This window comes from Schistocerca piceifrons, chromosome 8, assembly GCF_021461385.2.
Source record: "Schistocerca piceifrons isolate TAMUIC-IGC-003096 chromosome 8, iqSchPice1.1, whole genome shotgun sequence".
Classification (NCBI taxonomy): Eukaryota; Metazoa; Arthropoda; class Insecta; order Orthoptera; family Acrididae; genus Schistocerca; species Schistocerca piceifrons.
In genome coordinates, this window is record NC_060145.1 from 408,633,097 (window position 1) to 408,653,982 (window position 20,886).

The following is a 20,886-nucleotide window of genomic DNA, read 5'->3' on the forward strand; positions in this document are numbered from 1 at the left end:
GTGCGTGCGCTGTATGCTGCGTTTACTAACAGTACAGACAGGCATTACTCACCAAAGACCGTACTAGACCAATGTTATGACGGATCTGTTATCGAAAAATATTGATTTTTGCATTGTGATTTAATAGCAGCCAATCCAGGGTTCCAGGCTGTGCTCAGTTGAAATCCCACATCCCTGTTGATGAGATTAGCAGCAGTACAGATATGTATTGCTTCCTTTGTGATGCAATCCCAAAATGATGCCGGGGATAAAACTTCCATCTTTTCATAAATCATGCGATGTCCTGTATTCAGACAGTATTCCGCAATTGTCAACTGCTATTAAACCACAACACTAAAATCAAGATTTTTTTGATAACAGACCCGTTATAACATTGGTCTAGTATGGTCTTTGATGAATAATGTCTGGCCATACCGTTAGTAAACGTAGCGTACCGTGCGCACGCAGGAGAACCCTCTGCGATTTCCACGTTTTAGTATGGCACCATCCATCCACAAATCACTGTGCATGTGCAATTTCCACACGTACACATTCTTCGCACTCGTGTCATGAAACGGGGCCTCAATGTGTAGATACCGTCAATCGTACTCTAACATTCTGATGGCTTAAAGTGTGAGTGTGGGTCATACTGATTTTTTTCTCCAAACCACATTCCACTTCTTCACGAGGTGACTTACTTGGAATTTTGCATCCCTCTTCTTTAAGAGATAGTTGGCTGCTGGAAAATCTCTTGACTTCCTCTCCATCAAATAGCGATAGGTACAGGAACTTTTAAGCCTCTTACTACTAATAAAATGAGTATACATACAAACTTTGCTTTTCGTCAGTTAATGACGTATTTGACTTTCATGCACAATATAATTCACACTTTCAACATACATATGTAACTTCCTGTAAGTACCTCGTACCGTCGCACACTGGAAACAAAATTAGTTACAGTTAAAAGAAAGTTGGATCGACTACTATAACTTTCTCAAAATGAATTGGAAAATATGTCTTGCCTCTACCAAGACTGAGGCAAAAGTCTAAAAAGAGTACTTTTTCAACTGTTCTTGTTTCACATAACAATAGTCAATGACACAATAAGCAGAGCGGCATAAAAACTCCATGGTTCTTCCTTGCACATGCACTAAAACCTCTATGGTTTGCCTGACAGGTACTTGTCGGTGCAGTTCGACCGCCGCGTCTACTTTCTTCTCGTGACTAATTTTAAACCTGTACACACAAACATGTGATGCGCAGTAGGCAGGATTCTACCATCCCACACTCATATCTAGAATATTGTGTGTTCGAGACGGTAGAAGGCTGAGTGGTTCTAGAATTTACACAGAAATTCTCAAATCACTACAGTACCTAGCCACCAGCAAGGTTGAATCACCTGAAGATGTAGGACAGCTGCTCTGAGGAAGTATTGCGGAATTTGCACAACGTGAACTGGTGGCAAACCCATGAAGACTATTTACAATGTCGCCTTTGTTTGGACAAATGATGTGAAGCAGCTTTGCAAATACTAAAAGATGCATTGCTCAGTGATCAATGCTTAGTTCATTTAGATCGCGACAAACCACCAGTTGTATTGCAAGTTGATGCTTCCTCTTACGAAATCGGTGCAGTGCTTTCACACAGAATTGGTAATAAAGAGAGGCCTATTGCTTTCACATCAAAAGCGTTGCCTAAAGCTCAGTGTAACTACTCACAAATTGAAAAAGAGGCTTTGGGTATTGTGTATGGTGTCACCAAATTTCACCACTATTTGTATGGCAGAAAATTTTACTTGGTAATGGATTACAAGCATTTGCAGTCCTTGTTTCATCTGACAAAACTGCTTCCTGTACAAACTGCCCAAAAATTGCAAAGATGAGTTTTGTTATTGTTGTCTCAATACCAGTACTAGATTATGTATCATCTGACAGCTCAACATGGTAATGCAGGCGTGCTTTCATGTATTCCAATTGGCCCTGGCACAGACTTTGATGCTTCTGCTGCATTTGTTGTCACATCGATGCTCAGGACTCTGAATAGCTTCAATCTTTTTTGCTGAACTATAAGAAAATTGCACAGGCCACGGACGCTGATCCAGATTTTGCTCAACTACATTTGCACATATTGTCCTCTTTCCTTGCATTACATAAAGAACTCTGTGGTGCGCCGATACTTTACACATCAGCATAGCCTCGCTGAAAAGAAAGGTGTGATTCTTGTACAAAATAACAGTGGTCAGTCACACGTATTGATCCCCAAAGCTTTGCAAAAAGAAGTGTTGCAGTTACTTCACACCAAGGACACTGGGGGATTGTTCGTACGAAACAGTTAGCGTGTTGACACTGTATTTGGCTGGGTATGGACAGCCAAATCAAACAGATGATGTAACAGTGTCACCCATGTGCGGAAAATCAGTCCAACCCACCATAAAAATTCTCTGCTTAGCCTAAGTTGTAACCGCCATGGCTATATGTGCACACACACACACTTTGCAGGACCTTTTTGGAACAATCGTTTGTTGAGTGTGTTTGACTTGTATAGCAAGTTCCCTTTTGCTGTTTCAGTGAAATCGACAATGGCTCATTGCACAATTCAGGTGTTTCCAATGATCTTTTGTCTTTTGCCTCGAAGGTTTATCTGAAGTAATAGTGTCAGACAACGGCCCTCAGTTCATTTCAAATGAATTTCAAACATTCTGTGAGCACAATGGCATACAGCATCTAACTAGTGCACTGATCCATCCACAGTTGAATGGCAAAGTGGAACATTTTGTCAGAACATTGAAGCAGCAGATGGCCAAACTTTGCTCTGCACACACCACGGATGCAGCTCTTTCTCACCTCATATCATTCGCACCCACAAGATGGACCATCGATGGCGGAATTACTTCACGGCCACTGCCATCAGACACTGCTCCACCCTCTTCAGCATCCAGCACCGAAGGAAGGCCACAAGTATCACTTCGTGTCACATGATATTATCTTTTACAGGGTTTTTAGTGGCAGTCTAACAGTTTGGACGACTTAAAGCATTGAAGTATGTATGCAAACTTCCACATCTTTAACGAGATGACTTACTTGAGATGTTCGGCCAACCTTCCTTGCTGATTAGCCTGCCACTGCAAACTCTCTCTCTCTTCTTCTCCGAAATATGTTGCAAGTTACAGGAATTTCTCAAGACTTTTGCCACTTATAAAAATAAGTAGATGAACAAAGTTTCATTTGATTCAACCAACGCTGTATATTTGAACTTCAGACATTTTACAAATCCCACTCTTCACATAAATAAATACTGGTTAGTAAGTCTCTCACATGTCCAAATGTCAGAAACAAAGTTAATTTACATATAAGAGAAGGTTGGCTTAATAACCATGTCCATTCTCAGATGGTTCAAATGACTCTGAGCACTATGGAACTTAACTGCTGAGGTCATCAGTCCCCTAGAATTTAGAACTACTTAAACCTAACTAACCTAAGGATATCACACACATCCATGCCCGAGACAGGATTCAAACCTGCGACTGTAGTGGTCATGCGTTTCCAGACTGTAGCGCCTAGAACCACTCGGCCACTCCGGCCGGCTCCAACCTCAACATGAATCTTAATACACATCTTCCCCTCACCAAGGCTAAGACAAAAGTTTTAATGGTTCTTTTTCAACTACTCACATTACTATAACAATGATCAAAACACAATTAGAACAGAGTAGCATAAACACTCCATGGTTCTTCTGTCCATTTTCACTAAACTTCCATGGATTGACTGACAAGTACTTGTCGGTGCAGTTTAGCTGCCACGTCTACATTCTGCTCATGATTCATTTCCAACCTGCACACACAAACATGTGACACGCAGTGGGTAGGATTCCACTTTCTTGCAGTCATATCTAAAATATCATGTGTTCGAGACGGTAGAAGGCCGAGTGGTTCTAGAATTTACGTGATAATTCTCGAATCCCTACATATCCCCCACCCCCGATTGAACACGTTTTTTTTATACACAATCATTACGTACATAATATCACACATAATAACATTCACATTTTAGCAGTATACATTTCTTACATAGGTTTATATATACATCTTCCACTTCAATAACAACCCTTTGTTTTCTCCAGAGCAATATGAGTGTCTCTTTATTCTATTCTCACTTTATTTTGATATCAAGACCTGAGTATTCATTTGTGATTTAGTAAGCTTGACTAGTATTTAGGAATCGTGAGGAATCTTTCCTTATTTCCAGTCGTAAACTTCAGGTGTTCATGTAATGTTGAGTAATCTATTTTCTGTTCTCATTCTTTGTACTACCTTTTTATTAGTACATACTAGTTTTATTATTTTTTGCAGTTTGGAGGAACTCTGAGCAAAAGGAAAGTGTTCTTTTTGACATTTATTTAAGTGAAACACAATAATGCTAATTTTGTATAGAATTCATGCTTTCCAGAATAATCGCTATAAAATGTGTGACTTCTGTCACGATACTGTCCCCTTCTGCTAATATCAGTACCTATACCTTACTTGAGGGTTGAACTTATGAGTGCTCTTCCACTCTTTCCATTCCGGTAGGAGCATTTATTTAAGTGAAACACAATAATGCTAATTTTGTATAGAATTCATGCTTTCCAGAATAATCGCTATAAAATGTGTGACTTCTGTCACGATACTGTCCCCTTCTGCTAGGATCAATACCTATACCTTACTTGAGGGTTGAACTTATGAGTGCTATTCCACTCTTTCCATTCTGGTAGGTACGTCCCTTTATAAAACATTGCTATTTTATAGGCCACAGGTCATCCTATCTCCATGTAGGTACGCCTGCCCTTTATACTCAGTAAATGCTGGGTACACCCCCCTTATCCTTTCTGAATAGGCCTCACGGTTCATTACCCCAGTGTACACTTCTATGTATAACCTAATTAAGTATTTTCTGGTTAAGATACAAATCTATCTCAGACTTCACATTCACTTCTTAATACATGATCTATTCCCTAGTGTTCTCCTCTACTTCTCAAATTATATACTCTCCATAGATAATATGTCTACATACACTATTTAAGTTCCACTATCCTACAATCCACTGATTTTTCTTAAATGACTTATAACAATTAATTCCACTCTAGCTTACGTTCTCTTTCTTTGCTCATGCCTCTTTCTTGTCCATCCCCTGCTCACTACTGCTTTATAGTTATTCCACTAACTCACATGCTTTTGTCTCTCTTTGCGCATGAGTTGATCGCAACTATACTTTCTTTATATACACCTCTTCATATATACACAACGAGGTAGAACTGTCATAGTTTTTATATATATGTACATATGTTCCTATGTACACACATTCTTTCACCTACAACACCTGGCGGTTCTCACATCGCAACAGGTTTTTAGTCTGTAATTTCAATGTTTGTGTATAAGGGTATTCTTGTGTGTAAGTGGATGTGTGTTCATGTAGTGTGATTCTTTGGTGTTCTTATCTAAAGATAAGATGTAGGTTATTAGAAACCATGGAAACCAGGAAGGACTTCTTCAGCGATAGAAGTTAGTGAATATGGAAAGAGGGAAAAAAATAGATAGTTTCTCAATTGAGAAGTAAGAAAGGAAAAAAATAGATGTGGTTGCTAAGATCGAAGAAGAGAAAAAAAGATAGCCCCAAGGACGGGAAACCCTTCCCACCCTCCTTCGCCAGGATCCCTACCTCCTACCTCACAGGTACTTGAGTGAGACACCAGAGGTGGTTTGGTGTCAAATCGTCTCCTACCGAACGGACATCCCCAACTTCACCCTTGAGGTCCCCAAAGGAAATCTTAGCAATTCTACGGAAACAGCAAGTAATGAAGAATCAGGCACACTTGTTTGTGAGGGTTGTTTGAAAGTGTGATGTATGTTTTGTGTTAGCAATGATCTGTGTGTTCTTGTAAACCATGGTTTTATCTTTGTTAGCCACCCCTTTCAAAATTGATACAAACACTTCTATTTACATCACCTTTCATAAAAGGTATAAAATATTCTATATAAAATAGGAAATTTATACACTATTGTATAGTTTCAATATAATGGAAGGAAACATTCCACGTGGGAAAAATTATATATAAAAACAAAGATGAGGTGACTTACCGAACAAAAGCGCTGGCAGGTCGATAGACACACAAACAAACACAAACACACACACAAAATTCAAGCTTTCGCAACAAACTGTTGCCTCATCAGGAAAGAGGGAAGGAGAGGGGAAGACGAAAGGAAGTGGGTTTTAAGGGAGAGGGTAAGGAGTCATTCCAATCCCGGGAGCGGAAAGACTTACCTTAGGGGGAAAAAAGGACAGGTATACACTCGCACACACACACATATCCATCCACACATACAGACACAAGCAGACATATTTAAAGACCAAATATATGTCTGCTTGTGTCTGTATGTGTGGATGGATATGTGTGTGTGTGCGAGTGTATACCTGTCCTATTGTATAGTTTGTTACATGATATTATATTTTCCACACATATAATACTTCATTCATTTTATTTTTACGGCGATACTGCTTTCCTCCTTATTCTGTGATTCGCCTGGATCATTTTCTACTTGATTGTCATATCCAGTTTTCTAAGCACTAAAATTATAGGATAGATTTTAGGAATAGATGACAGAATAGTGTAAAATTTTAAAGGAATTTGGTGCAGGAAAACTGTTTTGGAAGAAACACCGAAAACAGCTTGATATCTGACGGTTGTCACTCCACCCATTAACACAGAATGTTAATGTCCCTGGGGAACGTATACATTGTACTTCCCCTTCTCTAATCCAATTGCCGGATCTACTAAAAATAATGTCTTGGGATGTATTATCGTTAGTACTCGATATGGTCCTTCATATCTCTGGAAAAATTTATGAGTCTCTTTCTTTAGCGTCGAGCTTTGAAGATGTCATCAACTTCGTATTGACGTTCCACAGCCTTTTCACTCTGTTTACTTACTCTTTGTTGTGCTTTTTCAACTAATTTCTTAGAAACTATTTTCTGATTCACTTCGTAATCAATACTTGGTTGTTCAGACCCATTAAAACACTTAATTATAGGTTCTCCAATAAATGCTTTACCTATAACGTCTAAAGGTGTCAACCCAGTCAATAAATGTGGTAATTCATTTAAAATAAGTTCAAAATCTTTAATTTTTGTTGCCCACAAAGTATGTTTCTCATGACAGTAAGTATGACACAATTTTCCAGTTTCCTTCATCACTCGTTCACATGGGTTTGATGATGGGTTATAATTAGATATTAGCACCTGATGAATACCTTCCCATGCTAGGAATTCTTTAAATTCATTACTTACAAACTGTGGTCCATTACCTGTAAGAAACCGTTTTGGTTTACCTACTTCTAGGAAGTATTGTTGTAAAAAGTGTGTAACTGTTTGCATATTTGCTTTTTTAATAGGATACAGTCTAACATACTTTTACCAGCACTCTATGATGACCAAAATGTATGATACTCTTCCCTTTCCTTTTGGAACTGGTCCAAAAAATGCTGCCGCTGTGAGATCATGTGACGATAGGAATAATAGGATACATTTTGTATTTTACATGAGTATTATTCTCTTTCACTTTCTCGGAAATTTCACAAGTTCTTATCAAAGGTGCTATTCTACGCCCTAGTTTCTTAAAATAATAAAACTTATTCATATGGGTTATTAACTTTTTTATTCCGAAGTGTCCATATCCTGTGTGAACATACCACGCAAGTGCGTCTTCCATTACCTTCGGAATACATAAGCACCAACGCTGTGATGTTGCGCTCTCTCTAAAATAAGTTATGGCCTACAATTTTCCATTTTCCTAATTGATCAGGACGATGGATATTTTCTGTTATTCTTTCGGCCATTTCCTTTACTCTGATGTTCGGATATTCTACTGACATAAAATTAATGGTAAAAATAACGCTGGGTCCTTCTGTACATTTCAATTCTTTCATTCCTATGGGTAGCCTAAAATTCTCAGAATCTTTTACATATCGTATCTTAATATCATACTCCTGTAGGAAAAGCATCCATAGCATTAACCTATCGTGCAATAATTGACTACTCATTAGAAAGGATAAAGCTTGATTATCTGTATAAACGTGGATTTCAGATCCCCACGCTAACGTTTGAAATTTTTGAATGCCCTATACAATTGCCAATAGTTCCTTTTCCATAGCTGTGTAAATTAATTCATACCTATTTAGCCTATGGCTAGTAAAAGCTATGGTTTGGTGTTCTACATTATTTAAATCCCACGCTCCTTGGAAAAGTTTGGCAGCAATACCATAATCAGATGCATCTCTTGACAACTTAAAACAGTTTGACCATAACCGGAGAATGTAATATGGGTGATTCTACAAGTGCTCTCTTGATGTTTTCAAATGCATCAGTTGCACCTTGATTCCAAGTCCATGGTACTCCCGTTTTTAATAAACGTAAAATTCTCGGGTCATTTAGTTCTTGCCCTCGTACTTACCGTCAATAGTATCTGGCCATACCTAAAAATCCTTTTAACTGTCTTACATTTTTGGGGTGTGCACATTCTTCGATAGCTTTTATGCATTCAGGGTTCCGTCTAATCCCTGTATCCCTACAATATGACCTAAGAACTTAAGTTCTTGGCACACAAAATAGATTTCAACAGTTTCACCATAATACCTTTCTCTTTAACCCTTTTCAAAGTCTTGCACAAAGTTAAACAATGTTCTTCGCAAGTTGTTGATATTATCAGGATATCATCTACATATATTATAAATCCTTCAATAATTCTCTCCCTAGTGCCTCATCTAACGCACGTATAAATACAGACACAGAGACATTAAGTCCGAATGGCAGTACATTGAAATGATATGATTTACCAACAAACAGGAATGCTGTATACTTTTTAAGATTCTGTATGTAACTTTATTTGCCAATATCCCACAGTCAGCTCCATCGTGCTAAAGAACCTTGCCTTTTCAAATTTGGATAACAATTCGTCAATATTAATCGGTTTGTCTCTTTCTGTCTCTATATGTCTATTCAATGTACGAGCGTCTAACACTAATCGTACTCCACCTGTAGCTTTTTTCACCATGACCAGAGGATTATTCATGATGCTGGAACTACGTTCTATAATGTTATTAACAGTCATATTATTGATTTCATCTCTAACTGCTTCCTTAAAACTCACAGGTATGGGATATGGCTTACAGAAGAATGGAGTGTCATCTTTGATTCTGAATTTACAAATATAGTCGCTGATGTCACCTGGACAATCGGAAAAAACTACTTCATATTCCATTAAAATTTTATATAAATCTCTCCTTGTTCTTCAGTTAATATTTGGGATATATTAACTCTATTGTGTATATCAGTTCGATGTGTTCCGGATCTACATTATCGATCTTGGTGACAACTGTGCTGTAGCTGTTAATCACAGACACTGACACTCCGCTGTTTGTTTTTCAATGCAGCTGTTTATCATAAACGGAATCCAACATCTACTATTCCCTTTACCAAAACAAAGATTTTCGTAGAAGTTTAAGATGACCTTAAACTCTAATAACCAATCTAAACTAAACAATACATTCCTGTTAATATTTTTTAGTATCAATAGTGTTTGACAAAATAGTATACCTCCAATATGACAGTTCACCTGAGTTTCATATTTAACAATTTTACTTTTCGTTCCAGTTATCCCGACTATATATACTCCAGTTACTGGCAATAATGGTAAGTGATGTTTATTTTGTATCGAGTTAAAGAATTCTTTGGATATGAGTGATACTTCACTCCCCAAGTCTATAAATATGTTAATCTCGGAAGTCTTCACAGTCCCTGCTATTATAGGTTGTGGGTTATTAGTATCTAAGCATGGTTCTTCAAGCAGCAACCATTTCTTTGTAGGTATTTTGTGGGTAAAGTTAACACACTTATACCAAATCAGGCCTCCTAGTGTATCTCTACAATCTGGGCCCCGGCCCTGAATACAGAATGAACCATGTTTTCCTCATTACCGCTCATTACGGGTTGGTTACCGAAACGAGGTACTACATTTCCATTCAACGTTTTGTGGTTACTCGGTACAAATCCTTGGAAGTTACTGGATTTAGATTTGAAGGTGGATGCTTCTTTTGGTAATTGTCGTTACAATTCTGCTTATTGTACTGGTGTACTTTTGTGAGGTTTACTTCATGCTTTTTGAAATTATTTCCATTATTTCTTTTATAGTTCGAAGTTTCCTCTTGGTGTAAAGCTTCATTACGGTCCTTATTTATGGCATCTAGTGCATCAATGAAAGATAACAGTTCCTCTACCGTTTTCCAGCCACTAAATAAGATGTCTTTTCTTGCACAACTGGGTAATCGTCTAATTAAAATTTGCACTAATCCCTCTTCTTCCATTGGCTTATCTAAGTACTTTGCCCATGTTTTTAGATGCCAGTCGAAATATTTCCTCATGGTACCCCAAGTATTGTTGTAATATTTTGGGTCCCACAAATCTGATTATTAACTTTTCCTGCGCATTAGCAGACCAGTATTTCTCTTTAAATTTCTTTTCGAAGTCTCCCTAACAAGAAAAATTCTCAGTATCTACAGTTCCCCATTCTGAGGCCTCTCCTAGTAGGCACCCCACAGGAAATACGATCTTTTTAGAATCTTCCCAATTCTTTGGCAATGCTTGATTGAATCTTTTCAAAAATGAGTCGGATGTACATCCTCGTCTGGCTTAAATTTAGGAAATTGCCTGGATAATCCTGAATTAGACCCCCCGCCACCACTGTAGATCAGTCATTACTTTACTAGTTAATACTACATAATGTGAAGTTACTCCTTTGTCTACTTTATTCTGGATAAGTCTGAATTCCCATCACAGGTCATCCACAACTTTCTTGGTATCACGAAGTTCAGAAGATAAAAAGGAGATATGTTTCCAGATGTTACTTTCTCGGAAACTTCCCGATCTACAAGTTCTTCCACCTGTTCCTCCAAACTATTAATATTTATGATATCAGAGTTCACCGATTTCTCTTTGAAGTTCCTTTCCACATTATCCACTCCTGTATTAATACCTTAATTTGCGATTCAGTAATTGGCATTAAGTTATCTTGCTTCTGACACTCTCAAAGTACTCAACCCTTGCTTTACAGCATTGAATTTAACATTGCACACATTTTCAAAGGATCCCAACTTTTCATTAAGCTCTGATTCTACACTATTACATTTGTCTCCAATATTCAATTCTAACCTTTTTGTCAGATTCTGAAAATTATCATTCTGTTTCTGGCTGAAATTGGTAAACATTTGATTTACATGAATAGTCAAGGAACTATTCAATTCATCCTTTAAATCTAATTTCAAATTTTCTACTTTACTATTTAAGGCATCAAATTCAGTCTTTACAGCATCCATGCCTTCACATAGTTTACTAAACTCTTTGCTTTGTGAGTCGACTTTGGCATCTAGCAAACATAGGTTTGTCGCTTGACTATTTAGAGTTTCACTCTGGACATTTAGAGTATCCCTCTGAGCATTCAACACTTCACTATGGGTACTTAGTTGAGAATGTACTGAACCCAATTTTTCACTTAAAGTTGCATTTAGAGTATTTGAAGCTTCACTCTGGGCATCTAATTTAGAATTTAAAGTTTTGATCAGATTTACTAACTCACACCAGTCTGGTCCTTCTTTGCTAACTCTCATAGCCATGGGTGGTTCTGAAGTTTCCTTGACTTGCTGTATGTTATCCATACTACTATAGGCTTTAGACCTTGTAAGCATTTAATGCTAATTGTAATTGTATGTTATCCATACTACTATAGGCTTTAGACCTTGTAAGCATTTAATGCTAATTGTAATTATACTAAATACACAGTAACAGTTCACTCCACAGTATTCTGTCACACTTCTTATTACAGTAATTAAGTTCTGTTTCACGCTCACCCAGCATAGAGTTCTCACTGCGTAGGTGAGCAGATGTGGAAGCAGAGCAGCACCAGTGAACAGCAACTCGTGCCGGCAAAATCGGATGTTGGTTTCCACGTCTGCGTCCTTGCGATGTGTGTGAGGGCTGTATAATCCCCGCACTGAATCTTCTTTGTCCGACTGTTCTAGGAGTATTTCTTCTTGGTCTAATACAGCGAGATTTTCTCCTTATTATGCTCGGTTACTAAAGCAATACATGATAGATTTTTCTCTTGTTTTCATCTTGAAATTCCTCTTTTCTTCTGTCCTGTCATGGTCATCATGTTCTAATGGTTTGGACGACTTAAAAGTGTTGAAGTATGTATGCAAACTTCCACTTCTTTAAAGAGATGACTTACTTGAGATGTTCGGCCGACCTTCCTTGCTGGTTAGCCTGCCACTGCAAACTCTTTCTCTTCTTCTCCTAAGTATGTTGCTAGTTACAGAAATGTCTCAAGACTTTTGCTACTTATAAAAATAAGTAGACATATAAAGTGTCATTTGATTCAACCAATGCTGTATATTTGAACTTCAGACATTTTACAAATCCCACTCTTCACATAAATAAATACTAGTTAGTAAGTCTTTTACATGTCCAAATGTCAGAAACAAAGTTAATTTACATATAAGAGAAGGGTGGCTTAATAACCATGTCCATTCTCAACATGAATCTTAATACACGTCTTCCCTTCACCAAGGCTAAGAAAAAAGTTTTTAATGGTTCTTTTTCAACTATACACATTACTATAACAGTGGTCAAAACACAATTAGAACAGAGTAGCTTAAACACTCCATGGTTCTTTTGTCCACTTTCACTAAACTTCCATGGATTGGCTGACAAGTACTTGTTGGTGCAGTTCGACCGCTTCGTCTTCATTCTGCTCGCGACTCATTTCCAACCTGCACGCACAAACATGTGATGCACAGTGGGCAAGATTCCACTTTCTCACACTCATATGTAAAATATCATGTGTTCAAGATGGTAGAAGGCTGAGTGGTTCAAAAATTTACACAGAAATTCTCGAATCACTACAGCAGCAGACGGTGGGTGCAAGGCACTTGCATGTATCTTCTTTAAGGCCCAGTTGGCTTACAGCGCCACCATCAGTTTCGCATCTGTCACGTACACGATGATCTTTCAGTCTCTCTTCCCCCAGATTCACGGATCCAGAGGACAATGTGAACACAACAGCCACCAGAGAGTGTCATCACAACACAGCAGGACGACCCAATGGAGATGGATCCTTCGCCTCCTCTCATCCTACCGATGGATATGGACCCAACCACATTGCAGCAGTCACCGCCATCTTCATATGGTTCATGGCAGCAAGAGGTGGACGCGTACCATTCTGGTCATTTTCTGCGGGAATGTTTCCGCCAGACTACAGGCCACATGGCGGGGCACGGTTGGAAGCTTGATGTCCCCTGCAGCCACAGCTTACAGCCCGGCAATGAGCTCACACTCCTGCCTTCCCCACCCTGGTCGCACTCCCTACACAACAATGGTCCGTTGCTTTGTGGGGGAGGAATGTTCTGACATAACTGCAAGCACTGGAATGAAGATGATGAACAAAAGAGAAGAGAAGGTAGTGAAACGACATCGGCCAATGGTGTGCTGATCAGGACCGCACCATGACAGGAGTGGTCTCTACAAGAGGAGAATATAAGCGCCACTCCTGCCAGCCTTGGCCGCTCAGTATACAGACAGTATTAGCACATTTGTAATAAAAACTATTACTGTGATTTTGCTTGAATTGTTGTATAGCATTCTGAGAATGCAGCATCCTTTAGGCACCCTATTCGAGGTGAGTGGGCAAGACCCCACAAAACTTTTCCTTGGAATTAAAAATGCTGTTTCAAGCCTCATAATGGCATTAAAGTATTAATGATATAGCAAATATCATTACTGCTATTATATGATATAAAGGAAGCTATAAACCTAAGCCTGGCTTCCTACAATGACATACATATGAGCATAAAGTATGTGTTAGCAGGGTGTACACGCGGACAAGAAAAAAAGAATTCCCGGATTTCCCAGTTAAAAATGCACTTTTTCCCATGTGAAAGTACACTTCTTCCTAGGTGATGATAAGTGACAGTACAATTACCTTCGAGCTGTAAAAATATCAATCCTTTGAATGGTAAAGGTTTTATAGATCAGTGTGAAACTTCACAGAATCAAAAACTTCACCAAAAGAAAAAAAAAAAAAGAAAAAGAAAGTTTTGGAAAGCTCTGATGTGCAGCAACAGTTATGCTGCATATTTTCATATTATGATACACTGCATATGTTTGTATTTGTATTATGCTAGTATAGATTCGAAACAGCACGTTAGTTTCCAAAGCACTGAAATTGAGATTGAAATGCATTTTTGTAAGCTAGTCATACCTCATGTCACATGATTTCACCAGCCAATGACAGCAGATATTCAGAGCATAGGACACGTAGCATAGTCAGTCACAACAGCAACATCATTGTTAAGTAGAGTGAACACGCAAATAGGAAAAGTTAATGGTTTAAATTACTGTATATAGTGTGGCTACAAGAAAAGTTAAGCTTTCACATATAATATTGGTCTTTATTGCGTGTGTTACACTTTAAGATACATCACACAAATGTGCCAGTAAAATTTTAAATAATGACATAAAAGTCTGGTCTTCTGTGCTGTCCTCACTGTGTTAAGTTTTAAATGAGAATCAAACACACTGTGATTTTAGAAATTCATTGAACACTCGCACACGTAACATGAAACATCTTGCGCAAAAGGAAATTTACTTTGAAACTAACACTTTTCAAAACACCATTTTCCTGCAAGCTGTCAGAAATAAGTTTTGTTTTAGCAATTGCTACAGAGTGCCAGAGAACACGTGGGGAGCTACGACGATGTAGGAAGCCCATATGTTCATACATATATAGTGTTAAGAGCTCTTACAAGACATCATAAAAGCAACAGAATACTCCAAGAGCATTGGAATTTCTAATACCATAATAAAATGTACAATTCGGCTTGAAGTGCACATTTTTTTTCATATGTCCAGATTCACAATAAATGGGGCCCCAACCTGATATTAAGATTTCAGTGCGGTTTTCTGGGTGCAAATTTTCTTGGAATACCAATACTGTATTATCTCTTGTTTGGTTCTTTATTGTGGCATAATGAAATACATGCCAGGAGATGAAAATGTGCACTTGAAATTGAGTGAACAGTTGAAACTAGCTAATAGTGCAGAATAAAACACTTTGTTTATAATAAATTGACTGCCTCTGGGGAAAGATTAATAAAAGCCACATTTATATAGCAAATCGAAAAAAATAACTTCACTGTTCTGAAAGTGATTGACTGCCAAAAACATGGAAATAAAATAAGTAAGAAAATTGAAACTAATAAAATGTGTTAGCCTTCCATAATTATGTAAATTTATTTTAATTCATTTGATAGCTTCCAGCCACAGAAATAGGCTTTGTTTTCATTTGATGTGAGAAGCATAAATGAAGAGGAAACATCAAAATCACTATATGTAAGCACGGCTTACGTGGATACCAACCCTCCCCACTACAACCCAGACTGCGACGCGCATGCGGCAATCTGGCAGCTTGGGTGCGCCAAAATATTTTTCAGGGTACCATCTGGCTGCTTGTTGCTAATGCTGATGAGTAGATTTTTTATCTATCCAATTAAATAATTTTATCTATAATTTATTGTTTTCACTGTTACATATTACGTACTTCAAGCTCATATGTACATCATTCTAGGAAGACAGTCTTTGGTTTTATAGCTTCCATTAAATCTTAAAATAGCACTGATGATTGTTGCTACATAATTAATACTTCAATGCCACTATGAGGCTTTAAGCAATATTTGTATTTGCGATGGAAAGTTATGTGGACTGTGTACCACAATAACTATTTATAACACAGCTATGACGTAATTATTTTTTACAAACAGTATATTGTAAGCATTATTTTTAATTGCAATTAGTATTTTAAAAATTTATTACCTTACAACACCATTGCTATCCATTTCACCCTTTATAACCCCCCCCCCCCCCCCCCTTCCAACCAACTTTTCCTACGTTCCATTCACCTCCTTTCTTTCTCAAATTAGGCTGTAGTAATAACTTTAAGATTGTAATAATAGGTTTATACACTGAGCATTACAGTTCATTGTCCTTTTTTACGTGATTGTAAACACAAATAATTTTACATGGCAATATTTCTACATCATAAATAATCTTGGGTTAGTAGTTAATGTCTCCTTCACCTTCCTGAAATTATAAATCTACAAATGTACATTCAGTACAGCTATACTCTGCAAACCACCATAAGTTGATGGCAGAGGTGCTCACATTATATAGTACGTATCGTAAATATATATACACTCCTGGAAATTGAAATAAGAACACCATGAATTCATTGTCCCAGGAAGGGGAAACTTTATTGACACATTCCTGGGGTCAGATACATCACATGATCACACTGACAGAACCACAGGCACATAGACACAGGCAACAGAGCATGCACAATGTCGGCACTAGTACAGTGTATATCCACCTTTCGCAGCAATGCAGGCTGCTATTCTCTCATGGAGACGATCGTAGAGATGCTGGATGCAGTCCTGTGGAACGGCTTGCCATGCCATTTCCACCTGCCGCCTCAGTTGGACCAGCGTTCGTGCTGGACGTGCAGACCGCGTGAGACGACGCTTCATCCAGTCCCAAACATGCTCAATGGGGGACAGATCCGGAGATCTTGCTGGCCAGGGTAGTTGACTTACACCTTCTAGAGCACGTTGGGTGGCACGGGATACATGCGGACGTGCATTGTCCTGTTGGAACAGCAAGTTCCCTTGCCGGTCTAGGAATGGTAGAACGATGGGTTCGATGACGGTTTGGATGTACCGTGCACTATTCAGTGTCCCCTCGACGATCACCAGTGGTGTACGGCCAGTGTATGAGATCTCTCCCCACACCATGATGCCGGGTGTTGGCCCTGTGTGCCTCGGTCGTATGCAGTCCTGATTGTGGCGCTCACCTGCACGGCGCCAAACACGCATACGACCATCATTGGCACCAAGGCAGAAGCGACTCTCATCGCTGAAGACGACACGTCTCCATTCGTCCCTCCATTCACGCCTGTCGCGACACCACTGGAGGCGGGCTGCACGATGTTGGGGCGTGAGCGGAAGACGGCCTAACGGTGTGCGGGACCGTAGCCCAGCTTCATGGAGACGGTTGCGAATGGTCCTCGCCGATACCCCAGGAGCAATAGTGTCCCTAATTTGCTGGGAAGTGGCGGTGCGGTCCCCTACGGCACTGCGTAGGATCCTACGGTCTTGGTGTGCATCCGTGCGTCGCTGCGGTCCGGTCCCAGGTCGACGGGCACGTGCACCTTCCGCCGACCACTGGCGACAACATCGATGTACTGTGGAGACCTCACGCCCCACGTGTTGAGCAATTCGGCGGTACGTCCACCCGGCCTCCCGCATGCCCACTATACACCCTCGCTCAAAGTCCGTCAACTGCACATACGGTTCACGTCCACGCTGTCGCGGCATGCTACCAGTGTTAAAGACTGCGATGGAGCTTCGTATGCCACGGCAAACTGGCTGACACTGACGGCGGCGGTGCACAAATGCTGCGCAGCTAGCGCCATTCGACGGCCAACACCACAGTTCCTGGTGTGTCCGCTGTGCCGTGCGTGTGATCATTGCTTGTACAGCCCTCTCGCAGTGTCCGGAGCAAGTATGGTGGGTCTGACACACCGGTGTCAATGTGTTCTTTTTTCCATTTCCAGGAGTGTATTTACTTTTATGAATCCATTATTACAAAATTTTATGGATATACATTATTACAAAATGAGCACCAGTATTATGGTTAATCCTACTGGTAATTCATTTCATTTCATGCACTGTAAATAGTATCACAATGATACTCCATCGATGGACACTATACCATAGCAACTCTTGATAACACAGCTACACTGTACTTACTGTAATTATTTTTTCATAAACAATGCCACCTAGCCTACACTATTATATCAATGTTTATTCACATGAACAACTGTAATTTCATATTATTCATTTTATTTTATTATCTCATCTATGCAATCCTTTTACAGTTTATCCTGTGTGTTTGTAATTATATTACAAAATGGGGAATGTATACATCAACTACTTAAATGTTAACCATATGTATGCTGAAATTGTTTTTTACAAGTAAAGCCATCAATCTTGCTGTTAAGTACAGCACATGTGTGTTAAACAGGGCAGTTAGTTGTTTGAACAATCATAATATGATATCCTACTAGTTTTACTCTTATTTCATTTTTAATCTTTGTGTAATTTATTACACACGTCTATAAAATTACAGTACGTAAATGGTAGAAATATTGCTACCCCTGCACTCTCTTGTAGCTGACATCACTTGTGACAACACATAGTACCAGTAATTAATTTGCAGTCATCTGTTGCTCACATGATACCCCGTATGTTTTGTACATGTAGTGATTTTAATATGGAAGGCTTTTATATATGGCAAGAGCTCCCTAGATGCTTCAGTTCTATTGTGGATTCAATGTAACCATTTGTTTACTAATAATACTATGTATATATTCCACTCAGCCTTCAAAAATGATGTGTAATTAACACGTGTGGGGCAGCTTTTCAATAAACAATGTGGCTAAGACAATCTGAAACTTTGAGGGGAACTATCACATTGGAAACGGAAACGCTGTGTGGGTAGGGCCTCCCGTTGGGTAGACTGCTCGCCTGGTGCAAGTCTATCAGTTGACGCCACTTCGGCAACTTGCATGTCGATTGGGGTGAAATAATGATGATGATAAGGGCAACATAAAGCCCAGTCCCTGAGAGGAGAAAATCTTCAGCGACTTGCCTGTCGATGGGGATGAAATAATGATGATGATAAGGACAACACAACACCCAGTCCCTGAGAGGAGAAAATCTCTGACCCAGCTGGGAATCGAACCGGGGCTGTTAGGCATGACATTCCATCTCGTTGACCACTCAACTACCAGGGGCGGACAAAAGAAACATTACTGTTGTTATCAAGTCAGATGAGATAACCATATTAAGTAGAACAGATGTTAAATTTATTCTGTACAACAGCCGAAACAACACAAGTATTTTCTGAGAAATGTACAATAACACTCATCTCTAAAATTATGTTTTTATATATGACATCAATGGAAATACCTTCTTGAATGAGAAACCTGGCAAGACACATCAACCAACTGTGGTACTCCTTCGGTGAGTTGAGTGCAACACATGCTGAAAGTTGTTGTTCCAGAAAGGTTATTGTGCATAGAGGCCCAACATTTGCTCCATTAAGAAGGCGACTTGCTGTAGACGAAATCCTGTAGAAGGAAAAATGTTTTGGTTGAATGTAGATTTTTTTTTTTTTTTTTTACCAGAAGACAAAGTACTGTTGATAATGTGAATAACTCGACAACATCCAGCTTTATAATACATTAATATATGGATAAAGAACAGATATATTACTCCAGATCTAAGATGGAATCAGCAGCCATTCTAGTACATTATAATAGTTAATTTTTACTTAACTTGAGTAATGTAGCTGTCATGGGGTACATAACAGCTTTTAAGCTCTAGTTTAATGAATGCAAAAGTATAATGGTGAAGGCAGTATCTAAGAAAATAAATTTCTCGTATGATGTGTTACATTAATTACTTTCAGTTAAATCACATAAATAAACTTAACTTAAAAGAGAAATTTATGAGAGACTAAAAAATACACCTCACTCTGGCCTATAATGTGAAAATACGATTTATTCACCACTTTTTATCACATTACGGACAAAATTAAAAGCACTTCTTGAATGTGGTGCGACCGAAGTTAGTGTTCAATGATCATGATACGCAGTGGAAAGGAGTTACAATAAGTGGTTAAACAATGGAACTTAAAAATAGGCATTTTCTCTTATTAAAGTATTTGGACAAAGTACATGGTGTACCTGCATCAGCTGTAAAGACCATTTACTCACAGGTAATGAATTTTAACTAGGGTGAATATAGACTGAAGATGAAGCACACACTGGATGTTCAGCTGATGTCAACAGTTTGTGTTGTGGCTTCCTCATAGTCAAATAGATTTTTGGTATTATTTCATAACCACAAATAAAACAAGAACCCAATTATTTTTGATGTTTCAACTGTAACAGTATTCATGTGGTGGATTTTTACCTTGCCAAATTACAAGTAAAAACAATAAATAGTCAAAAGCACTTTTGTTTTTACCTGACATAGTCAAACTGGAGATAAGTGATGTATGTTTATTAAAAGTTGTGCAATCAGAAAAATCCTTTATTAGTCAAGATAGCAAGTACAATTTTTTCTTTTATTGGTAAATAGTTTTGGCTATCTTAATTAGCCATCTTCAGATCCGTAATATGTGGGAAACTGAGTCTAAGAAAATAATACAGTGTAAACAATTAATATAAAAACATTCTAACACAAAGTGTGTACCAAAACCATTTTTTTATTTAGTGTAAATCACCACTTGGCAAGACATATCATCATAATTTTGTTCCAGCTGCACTGCTAATTATATAATCTGATGCCTTTAAGACAAATTTAAATCATGACACTATATATAATATAGTATACTAATATGTGAAAAAAAAGTACAAGTTAAGATTATGAGTGTTACACAAGTTTACAAGATTTTTGAGTGCCATTTATAACAAAATCAAACATTCTCCATATGTGCATAACTGACATCCATACGTTATTTTGAAGGCACAGTATGACGGCGACTATGTTATATGAGACTTCCATATTTACTGTGGAAGTCTATTACTAAGTGCACTCCACATGTGAATGTAAACATCACTGGTTACTCATGACACACGGTATCTGTAAACAGATAAGTACCCATGCCATAGCAGGCAGCAGGAAGAAGACCAGCAGGCACCTCGTGTCAG

At 38.5% G+C, this 20,886-nt stretch overlaps 1 protein-coding gene across 3 annotated transcripts in view; it reads right to left on the minus strand.

Moving 5' to 3' along the window:
- LOC124711634 (protein HIRA-like) overlaps positions 1-20,886 on the minus strand; it is a 237,620-nt gene that overhangs the window by 13,658 nt on the left and 203,076 nt on the right. For 2 of the 3 annotated variants that reach the window (XM_047241819.1, XM_047241821.1), the window contains one exon: positions 19,139-19,299. In XM_047241819.1, the coding sequence (XP_047097775.1) occupies positions 19,139-19,299 (161 nt within the window). Of the gene's footprint in view, positions 1-12,509; positions 13,481-19,138; positions 19,300-20,886 lie in introns of those variants that run through there. The other variant, XM_047241820.1, reaches the window with a different exon arrangement.